Here is an 11,651-nt window from a genome sequence, read left to right as displayed (position 1 = left end):
TGCAAAGTAGAGGTACAAATTAGATCAGCTTATCATACTTGAGGATTACCTCTAACTCCAATAATTGGCTCTATCTCCTCATACAATTTGTTTTGCTACTCTTCTACCCGTTCTACTAGCCCAATTGGTCGTCCTATTCACTTCCCTATAAATATGACAAAATTTAACTATCCTAAATACCTTCTTTAATTCAAAACACTCTGCTATAACACCACGTAGTCATCACGGCATTACTCTCTTTCCTTACAGAATTTGTATGATGACTTATGCATATGATCCACCATTACCTTATCATCTCTACCTATGGGCTGCACATAGTCCAACAACAATCACTGAGGCTTCACTGAAGGACAAGGACACCTTATTCATAGGCTCCGCTACCACTTTCACTACTCGTCTCTTCTCGTTGTGGATGATATAGTCTACACTGCCTTGGTACTCCTTTTCATCATATGCCCCATCTAAGTTGAGCTTTAGCCAGCCAGCTTGTGGTGGCTCCCACCTTGCCTTTCGACTAACCCTATTTTGACTACACTCGCCCCTAGCTTCTCGCATATATTCCTCGGCTAACTGCACCACCAGCCTAGCTACAACTGTAGTAGACCTCCTATCTCCTCGAAAGGCCCTACCATTTCGAGCTCTCCATATCTCCCACATGGCCAAAGCTATGATAGCCTAAATTGAGTTATCCCAACCTTTATCGTTGTCCCAGTCCACGGTAATCTAGTTTTTGTCGATCTTGGCATATAACAGCTTGCTCATCTTTAGAATCTCATCCACCAGACCCCACACCTCTTTTGCAAAATGACAACTATGATAGATGGTTAATATATTCTTGAAGAAGCTCTCACTTCCCATCTAGGCCGCAATTGATGTTATATAAGAATACCCTTGTAGGTAGCTGAACCCAAGAGACTTTCCAAATGAAAAGTTTGACCCGAGGCACCAGCTCTAGAGCCCACAGCTTTGCCTAGCCCAGCCAGTTGTCCTTGGTGGACTTCCTCAAAAATTTATAAATGGACTTTGTCTTTTCTTCACCGTTCTCATCCAGGGCCTATATTCATGTGTCATCCAAGCCAAAGCTACCATAATGTAAAGAACATATCTAAAAAGCCAGCTCTTCCCCAAAACAGTTCAGCAACTTCTCCACGTTCCAGCATGCATTTGTTTGGAGCTCCTTGATTCTAGAGTGCTCATCCAATGTCCTAACGTGTACAAAACATGGGACCCAATTAAGTGGTGTCTCTAGGATCCCTGGGTCCATCAGCACCGATGTGTTCCGCTCATCACCAATAATTTTTCTGAAGCCACCCTGTAGCTCCTTGGCAACCCAGTTAAGGCCTCTCCACACTCATGATATATTCTTCTCAAACCCTATTCTCTGGAGGAACAACTCACCATACTTTTGTAAAAGAATTTTAACACAGGTAACCTATTTTCGTTGGAGCACACTAAGGATATGCTTCCCATCAAGGCCTTCCTTGTCGTGCACAGACATCTGAGTTCGAGACCACCTTCCAGCTTCGGTGTAGTAATGGTATCCCACCCTATAAGGTGAAGGCCCCTCCTGTCAGCCACTTTCTCCCATATGAAGGCTCACAAGGTCTTCATGATGGCATTGAGCATTGTGTGTGTTTGACAACCAAGTTGACCCCATCCTATAGTACAAAATAGTTGAGAACACACTCGGACCAGTCACCCTACCCATCAAGAATAGGGAGCTTCTTTTCCAACCAGCAAGTTTTCGCTTTAGTGATAGCTTATTTGCCAACCGAGCTCACTCATCTATCCACTAGGGAATGAACAATTCCAACTTCTCTGTATTTATCTTCTAGTTAGTTAGTTTGGTGTAGGTGTTCATGGTTTCCAATAGAGCCTCCGCATTCTCCTCGTTTGCTTGGAGCACCACCAATAAGTCATACGTATAAATGAGGTGAGAAACTTGGCCCTCACCATTTCGAAAGCCCTCCACCATTCCTTTCATTGTTTTCTCGTTGAATAGAGTGGTGAAGGTTTGCGAGCAAAGGATGAAAATGGTGAGAGTGGATCACCTTGGCGAAGACCTCTACGCAGGTTGATCCAATCACTAGGGTGCTGGCCATTCACTGCAATACCAAACCGCAGTAAAGCAACGCACACCGCGTTCCAGTCTCTCCATTTTGTCAAGAATTTCATCAATTTTAGTGAATGACCAATTGCCTCTCAAGACATCCGATTATAAGCCTTCTCCATGTTTAGCTTGGCCATCATTATTGAAGGCCTGTCGCGATTTTGCACCAGGGAGTGAGCCATTCCTAAGTTGCTAGGGTATTGTTGTGTATTAATCTCCTAGCAACAAAGGCCGCTAGCTCCACTCTAGTAGCTTTAACAATAATGGCTTCAAACGGTGTACTAAAATCTTGGCGATCACCTTACGTGTTATGTTGCATAAGGCAATAGGGCAGTAGTTCTTTTCAGAGACCCCCTTCTTAGGAATCAACATGATGTATAACCCCAGCTTGCCAACAGAGTGCCCACCCCCTCCGGAAGAATTGTAGCATTGTCGTACATAGGTTTGGCCCTAGTGGCTCAAGATTTTTTGGAAATAATTCTGTTTAGATCGTCAAACTATTACTATTTTTAATATGTATATTTTTACTATATACACCTATTAAAGTAAAAATATATATATTTATATATACCTACTTGAACTAAAAAAAGTAACTATATGGACATCTAAATTTAAAAAACAAAATTTATGTTGAAAGTGTACGCAATAAAATAATAATAATTTAAGGGGATATAAATAAATAAAAATTCCAATAGAAATCTAGTCTACAAGAGATTGAAAGGAGGAGTCACGCAGTACTTGTTTGATTTGATTTATAGCACGAGTATTCATACATTTTTTATTATATGTTTGGTAGATGTTCTCCTCAACTCATCACTTTGGACTGCATTCTTGTTTTATGTTGCAGTTTTCCAAGTAAAGTTGGTAGGTGAGTAAAAGATGACCAAAACTTTCCTCTTGGAAAAGAAATTGTCAAATATTAAGCTCATGTGATGAGGAATTTTTAACTTCAAGTGGGATTTTATTTGTTTGTTTGTTATTTTTTTTTTTCTTCTGAGGGAGAAGTGAGAACTTATAATTCTGTCCCACTAAATATCGATGTCATTAAACTTTAAATATTCTTAGAATTCAAATTTGATTGTGCTCATACAATATGTATATAAGCCTCTTTTAATTAATAGAGTTATCTCTCATTGGAAAGAGAGAAACTAATCTGATTAAAGCTAGTATAAAAGCTGCTAATATATTTATTATTAGTTTTTGTGTAATGTTATCAAAACTCCCAAATGATTTGCTTGATTCTCCGTTAATGCATTGTTTTTTTGTGCTTAGCACCCAACCTCAATGACCCTTTTCGACTCATGTATCAAAGTTATAATCAGTTGATTAAAATTAATGATATATTATACTGTTTGATTTATCGAGGGAGAGAAATTTCTTTCAATAAAAAAAAATAGTTTATATACAATCATTGCTCCAGAAGTATGACTCAACTACTACGATTCAATAACCTTCTTATTTCTCCCTGTCAAAGTTTTCAACCAGATTAGTCAATTTTAGTCCTTGTGATTATTAATGTTTTCAATTTTAATGTATATATTTTTATTGAGTTTCTAACTATCTTAAGTCTTCTAAATTATTGGCCCAATTCGTGACTTTTTAATGTAAGTTGCCGATTGATTCAGTAACTTATATATATTGAACAGAATCATTAATATAATATTTAGATTAGTCTCCTTGAAAGCTATTTGGATAAGATGTCTCGTTCGCCCAAATGGAATAGAACTTTTCGACGTCAAGCAAGGCGGCATTCAACCAAAATTAAGTACATTGAGATGTCTCATTCGCCCAAATGGTCATAGATTTTAGGAGTACTTGTCATATTCTTGGAATACCACCGGTTAGCAAATGTGGTCCCATGATCCACGGGACGTGGCGAAAAGGGAACCAGAATTCACAAAGGGATAGGGGTGTAAATGAGCCGAGCTCCGGGTAAGGCTCGGTCTGAAATTAATTTTAAGTTTTAGAATTAGGCTCAGGCTCGGCTCAGCTCAGCTCAATTCGAGCAAAGCCGAGTCGAGCCAAATTGAGCCTGAACCAAGCTCGAGCTTGAAATGAGCCTATCATTAAGCCTCATTCAAATCGAGCCGAATCGAATCAAACCAAGTCAGATTGAGCCCAAGTTGAGCCGAAGAAGAAGAAGAAGAAGAAGAAATAAGAGGAGGAGCACCGTGAGTCAGGGCATCGCGGCTGTTTGCCGCTGCTGAAGAAAAAGAAAAAGAAGAAGAAGAAGAATGAGGGGTGGGGCACCGCGGCTGCTTGCCACTATCGAAGGATGAGGAGGCGGCACCGCAACGGCTTGCTACTGCCAAAGAAGAAGAAGAAGAAGAAGAAGAAGAAAGAGGAGGAGTAGGTAAGGCACTATGGCGGCTTGCCGCTACCGAAGGAGGAGAAGGCGGCACTGCGATGGCTTGCCGCTACCGAAGGAGGTGGAGGCGACACCGCTGCTGCAGAAGAAGAAGGAGGAGGAGGAGAAGGCACATCGCTACGGAGCATAAGGCGTCACCAGCGCATAGCGGTGGAGGATGAGGCGGGGATTTGGGGATTGAGGTTTGGAGTTTATCTCACCCCTTTTATACCGAGCCTATCGAGTCGAGCTTGAGCGAGCCGACTCTAGCTCAAGCTAATTTCGAGCCGGTTTTAGCGGCTCGGGCTCAGCTCAGCTCTGATTGAGCTAGGTCGGACTCGAGCTTCAACCAAGCCACTCGTCGAGCTTGACAGCCCTACAGAGGGAGAAATAGGAATCTTGAGAGAGAAAAATCTAATCAAGTGAAAAACATCAGAGCAAAAAACAAAAAAGAAAACAATAAAAACACAAATAGCCAAGATCATCATTGGTAACATCTAAACCAGCTAGAGTCACAGGTGATCTTTCCTGCATTTGCTGCTGAATCCCCTTACAAAATATGGATTATGGGTCCATGAAATCATCAAACTGGAGCTTAAATCATTGATTTGAAGATAGCAGCACAATAAGATAGAGCACACCAAACTTGAGGAATAGATGGACAAACTGACACTAGATACCAGATACAAACAATTGAGCAGGGTTATACTGCTATACTATACTTGCTACTCTCATGAACTATTAGTCTTTTGGAGTTCTCGACCCTGCAGTCTTTTATGGAAAACACTAACAGTTTGCAGTTTTTGTCATGACTCATGAGGACATCTATCATCTTGAGGAAGATAATAGTGACATCAAGTAGTCCAACTTCTTAATACCCTATTGGCGCTCGATCTGAATGGTCACATGACTGATGTTATACTCTCTCCTAATATACCTTACAACCTCATCAAGCACAAGATCAGCATCTGCCTCCTTGGTGATAGTGACATGGCATGCTAGAAGGACCTTCCCCACTGTGATGGCCCAAATGTGCAGCTCATGGATGGCGACCACGCCATCCATCTCACAGAGGCCCTTCTCGAGCCTGGTTGCGTCAATCTCACGTGGGGTGCTCTCCATGAGGACCTCTAGTATGTTCCTCAACATCTTGATTGTAGTCACTAGTATGATCACAGAGAAGATGAGCGTGCATATGAGATCAATGATCTTCCATTCAGGCTTGTACCATATGATGGCCCCTCCAACCATCACCCCTATGCTCTGGATGGTGTCTCCCAGTACATGCAGATATGCGCTGTGCACATTAATGTTTCGTCGCTTTTCCTTCTTATTTTCCTGGTGACTAGAACTATGACTGACAGAATCTTCTGGGCGCTTAAGAAATGGTTCTAGCTCGTCTTTGCAAACTTCCTCCCTTGAGTGATGGTGATGGGTTGTGATGGTAATGCCATGGTCATGATAATGTTCTCTACCATGTGCATGGTCATGCTCATGTTTGTTGTCAAGATGGTACTGATCATCATCAGACTCATTGTTACTGTGATCATGTCCAGCATGGCCATGGCTGTGGTCACCATGGCTATGGTCATCACCTAGCAACACAGTCATGGCAATGTTGACCAACAGACCGAAGGCTGAGACAGCAAACATCCAGAAGCCTTGGACCTCTCCGTTTTCATGAATTAGTCTTGCAATGGCTTCATAAACAAGTATGCCAGCTAGAAGCCATATGAGCTGGATAGAAACTAATGCGCCAAGAATTTCTACTCTAAAGAAGCCATATGACTGCTGCGGTGTTGCTTCCCATCCAGATGCCCACAGTGAAAATAAAGAGATTGCAAAAGCTGCAACATCTGAAAGGAGATGAGCAGCATCAGTTAAGATTGCAAGGCTGTTTGCCTTAATGCCACCAACCACTTCGACACTCATGAATATGATGCAAAGTACAACAGCAATTAGAAGCTTCCTCATAGAAGCAGATCTCTCTTTGGCCTCTTTTGAGTTGGCTTTTGAACTGGAGAAATCACAAGCAGCCCGTCCACAGATCTTGGTTCCACCAACTCCAGATGCACTAGCAGGCACATCTATATTTGCTTCAATAATCTGAGCTGCGGCGGCAGTCTGCCTATCCATCTATTGAAAGCCAGTGAACACAATGAATAAGGAATCTTGAATGAAAGATTTAACTTACACTTCTACAAGGAGAAATGATTAAAAAATTCTTCTATTAATAGCAAACCATAAGAAACCAAAAATGCAGCATTAGCAGCAATTACCATCAGTAGTTATGAATGATGAAATTGATGTTTCATTTGCTGAAAAAAGCATTGAAGACTAAACAGAAGTCCAAACCCACAAAAAGAGTGCTACTACCACCCCGGTAAACAGAAAAACAATACACAGCTCTTGAATATTCAGCTTCAAAATAACATATCTAATGCAGTCCTAATCAAGCCGAATGGCATAAATCTTTCCTTAAAGAAACTAGAAAGCTATGAATTAGAACTTCCAATTTGTTCATCGACGTGCATATGGATATGAATGACTAGCGGCTAGCCTATCTCTCCAACATATTGTGAATCCATCCAAAAAGCTATCAACTTAGTACCTAATAATTAACTTTACAATAGTTTGTATCTTTGTACAAGGCACTGTTCTTCCATATCCAGTTGGCACAACATATTGGAAATTTGGCAGATGCAATTTGTCTGAAAATATCAGCTGAAGCAGTACAAGTTTCTCAACTGAAATTTCTCATACTTCTTGGGTGCATCTCTTCTAAGATTAAAGTTAAAGGCCAATTTCAGTGGCCAAAAAATAGTATGGCGGAAGCAATACCTTACATATTCATATTATCAAATAAGTTGCGAAAGAAAAGAAAAGAAAGGAAAGACACAGAGTTTCAGCTAAGTTAATATACACCGAATTTTATAGAACCAATAAAATAAAAACAATGTTTTATGCTAGATATTTAATACAAGTTAAAGATAACTCTTGTTCCAGATCACAATAGCAAGAGCACGAGCAGTAAGAATCAGTGTTGGACATGCCCATATATCACTAATCCTGCATCTTCAAATTTCCTCAATTTAACTGTAACATTCTCAACTTCCATATGTAAGGACTTGTTCATGACTTCATTCCTTCAGGCACGATGATCCATCTTCAAGATTCTTTGACAGTGTGTAGGTAACATTTCAGAAAATGAAACAGTAAAAAACTGTTATAGCGAATGATGGAACAAGCTCCTTGTGGATACTCTCAAATCTCAAGGGCTTTTTATTCTAAGTAAAACATTATTAGACCCTCAATTCTCATTGTGAAAAGTGAGAAACTTGGAACTCATTTTTATTTTGAGTAGCATTAGTTCCTCTGGAATTAAGACTAGCAACTCTGAAACCTCAACCTAAGAAACACAAATGTATCAAGGAGATATTGTCTAGAATGCAGAAATTTGATTGCTAGAATGCATATTATCCTGTGGTTCAACTTTAACAAGAGAAAACATAAACTAGATAGAACTTCAGCAAATCCTTTGGGAAGGTATAACAGAAAATACATTAAGTGCTAACTGGACTATCCTATCTTACTTACATCTATTAGAGGTCTAAATGTCTTAAGGCTTTGCAAAAAAAAAGAGCAACCACTTAGTTACCACTTATGACTTACATCTATTAGGGTTCTAATTGTTTTGATTTCATGTAAATCAGAGGTCGGGATGAAAAGATATAAATAAAATAGTGAAAGAAGATCAGAACATGACAGATTGGTAAATATTCGACGTTGCGGCAGTCGTCAAAGAGTGACGGACAACCAAGGGTGGTAATAAACGGTTGTTTAGTAGGATGGCTCATGTTAGAGTTTAGTGGCTAGGTTTAGGTGCTTAAAAGAGTTTTATGGTTTCGATCTACTTCTATAAAGATAAAGACGATTTAATGACTATGATAAAACAGTAAATACGATAATAAAAAAATAACTGAACTCAATCAATTCTTAATGCTTGCATACTTGCATGCTTGGTTGATTGGATAAATAAATAGAGAAGCTCAATTACTCTAGTACGATGAGTCCTACTTAGACTAGCCCTAAAAATTTATACGACTCAAACTAGGACATGTCTTAGAGGCTTACATGACTTAATTAAATTTGCCTTCATAGCTTAGATGACTTAATTATACTCGCATTAAGGGTTTACACAAACATAAATCAATTAAAAGATAAATAGACTTGATCCATTAAGCCTAATGTTCACATGATGCGATTCAATGTAACTCAATTCATATCAAAATTTAGATATGAAAAGAATATCCTTGTTACGGCCATCACTAGGCCTGTCGAAAAAAATTGTGAGCTCATGAGGTTCGCAAGTTCAACTTAAGCTTTAAATGAGCTAAGACGAGCCCAAAAATCAGGCTTGAAAGAATTATTGAGTCGAGCCAAGCCAGCATTGGCTTGCTTAGGCTCGGCACGATTAGGCTTGGTTAGATATATATATAAGGAGAAAACCCTAGCTTTCTCCCCAAACCTATTGCCTATCCCAATTGGCACCGCCCAAGGCCCAAACCATCCACCGAAACCCCACCAGCTTCTCCGGTCACCAAAAGCAACCATCTCCTTTACCACTAAGGCACCGACGACGATCATCTCTATCTTCACCATATATATATATATATAAGGAGAAAACCCTAGCTTTCTCCCCAAACCCATTGCTTATCCCAATCGGCACTGCCCAAGGCCTAAACCCTCCACCAAAACCCCACCAACTTCTCCGGTCACCAAAATCAACCATCTTCTTCTTCACCACCAAGGCACCGACGACGATCATTTCTATTTTCACCACCGAGGCGTCGACGGCCAATCCTCTCTCGTCTCTACCAGACCACCGAAACCTCATCTTCATCACTAAGGCGACATCGACGGCGAGTCAGCAACCATCTCCTTCTTCACTATCGACGGCAACCATGATGAATATACCCTAGCTCATTCAGCCCATGAGCTGGCTAGTCGAGCTGGGTCTAGCTCACTCAAGCTCGGCTGGTTTACACCCGCTAGCCATCACCTGACTACATGAAAATGGCACGAAAGAATCTAAAATCAAAAATCTTGACCCGGTTATGCTTGATCAAGAACATGGTTTCCCTCCTTAAAAGAAATTCCTACTTTGCTTGCTATGAAATCTCTCTCTACTCTCTGTGTTTATATATAATCGAATATCATAATTAATCACCGGCAAGTCTAACGTCAAAAGTATCTAAACTCAAAGTATTGTAATAGAAAAGGAGCAAAATTTCCACAAGGTAGTACAAAGGCTCGGCCTCTAGTAGATTATAAAAGTAAAAGAAAACGGAAAAACCTATATCTTCTTTCCTATACATATTGTGTCTTTCAAGCTTTCCATTACAAATAGATTTGGCTATGCAGATCGAGAGATATCAGACAGATATGCACAACATAAAGAACAAAAAAAATTTGTTTCCTAGAATCGAGGTAAAGTATTTACCAATCTAATTACCATTTAAAAGGAAAAACGCGACCAAATCTAAAAAATCAACATCAAGCATCACAACAGAGAAATAACTCTATCGAAAATGCCGACCAGCAGCTTGATGAGAATAAACCAAGAGGCACATCAAAATAGCAACTTGCAAGGGAAAACCTTACATCTGGTAGCATTCCAAGATGGCAACCCGCGGGATCATCAGACACAGCCCGACGGTTGGGCGACTTTATAGCCCCTCGTTCACCGTCCGCCACGTGGCGGGTTACAGCTGGAAACACCGAGATGCGCCTCGTGCCGCTCCGTGGGACCCAGCGTGTATTTGCTCACGAGTGACGAGGGCGGGAGGAGATTCTGGTGGGAAGGAAGAGGACGACGGGCATAAGCGCATGAAAGGTGTTTGTCTTTTTGCCTCGCCATCATGTATCTAGCGTGAGGGCATGCAGAATCCTCGAGCTTTTGTTCGGCCTTTCAGTTTCGCAGTTCCGTGACATGAAACGAAATACTAGTAGAGCTCCTTTGGGAACCAGTAAGCACCAAAATCGCGATTAGCTCCAACTACTTACCGTTTTTTAATCTCATTCATTTTAGGTATAGTATATTAAATGGATTCTACCAGATTGGGTGTTTGATTATAAATTGTAATATTAGTATTAGAATTTATTAACATTTTATAGCTACAGTAAAATATATTTTTTGATATTAAGAGCTTATTTGGTTAAAATAAAATAAAATAAAAACTCAACCTGGAGTTTTTGGAAGCTCCAACTTGTCCATACACTCATAATTTTCAAAAGCTGCTGCTTTTATTCTTTGAGGGTGATAGATTCTGTCGACGCAAATACTACAAAGTAATGCGGATAAGGAACGAAGAAGGCTAGAAGAGCAGCATTATTGGAGAGGGACCACTCGGAAGGCCCAGTCCCAGAAGTGATCATTGGAGAGTCAAGTCAACTTTACATATCAAAAGTAACATTGAAGTGATTTTAAGTTTTGTCACTTATCACCTGGAGGTGATCATCGGGCGGACCGGATGGGGTTCATATAGGACTTTTCGAGCTGAGTTTTTTTGTTCAGCCGTTCGCTCATCAATCATTTGAGCCGAGCTAGGTTTGCGCTGGGAGATATTGAGCTCAAGCTGAGCTTAATAGGCCGACCCGGTTAACATTATTTTAGCAATATTACTATAGCGATAAAACATTTTTTATTACCTTTGATAGGGAAATAGTAATGTAGTGGTTTTCAAAACATCAAACTTTTGATGTGGGATAAGATAAGCATAGAAAACATACAGATAGACTTATTAGTGGGCTTGAAGAGCGGGGCTATGAGCAAGCATGATTGGCTAGGTTGCGCAAAAGTATAATGAGTCAGGTTTTCGGACTAGGTCGAGCGAATAAAGAATGTTTTGTATGCTAGGATTGAGCTGGGCCCAAACCTTAGCCCAACCAAGCTCGAGCAAGTCAAGCTGGTTGATCACCTCTCTTTTTTCTTTGGCTAAACAAAGAATCGATCTTCTCTATATATAGATGCACTTAGGTAATACCTAGCTTTAGTTAACATAATAAGTCGTCTAGTCTAGGTTTTAAGTTACAAGCTTAGCCAAATTATTGCTCCAAACTAAATACTACTGAGGTTTCGCTCCATGCCATCGTGAGCTACTCCTCTAATTCACCGCACTACCTCAAGTTAAA

At 40.3% G+C, this 11,651-nt stretch overlaps 2 protein-coding genes across 5 annotated transcripts; both read right to left on the bottom strand.

Moving 5' to 3' along the window:
• Positions 1-297: 297 nt before the first annotated feature.
• LOC140779298 (uncharacterized) lies at positions 298-657 on the bottom strand. Its single transcript, XM_073124315.1, has one exon. The coding sequence runs from the start codon at positions 655-657 to the stop codon at positions 298-300; it is 360 nt and encodes a 119-aa protein (XP_072980416.1).
• Positions 658-5,037: 4,380 nt separating this feature from the next.
• Positions 5,038-10,419, bottom strand: LOC140779284 (metal tolerance protein 1-like). Of its 4 annotated transcripts, none has more exons than XM_073124299.1 (2): positions 10,122-10,419; positions 5,038-6,593 (listed from the first exon to the last, which is right to left on the bottom strand). In XM_073124299.1, the coding sequence occupies exons 1-2, from the start codon at positions 10,131-10,133 to the stop codon at positions 5,337-5,339; spliced, it is 1,269 nt and encodes a 422-aa protein (XP_072980400.1). In that variant the 5' UTR covers positions 10,134-10,419; the 3' UTR covers positions 5,038-5,336. The 4 variants fall into 4 exon arrangements, with proteins under 4 accessions (XP_072980400.1, XP_072980402.1, XP_072980401.1 ...); XM_073124301.1 differs by having other exon boundaries at positions 10,117-10,135; XM_073124300.1 differs by lacking the exon at positions 10,122-10,419 and adding an exon at positions 9,973-10,103.
• Positions 10,420-11,651: the final 1,232 nt, after the last annotated feature.

Source organism: Typha angustifolia, chromosome 15 (assembly GCF_048772165.1).
Source record: "Typha angustifolia cultivar Huaian chromosome 15, ASM4877216v1, whole genome shotgun sequence".
Taxonomy (NCBI): Eukaryota; Viridiplantae; Streptophyta; class Magnoliopsida; order Poales; family Typhaceae; genus Typha; species Typha angustifolia.
This window is presented reverse-complemented; position numbering and strand designations above follow the sequence as displayed.

Coding starts and splice junctions, on each gene's coding strand:
- LOC140779298 (XM_073124315.1), bottom strand. CDS start 657: ATGTGGGAGATATGGAGAGCTCGAAATGGTAGGGCCTTTCGAGGAGAT.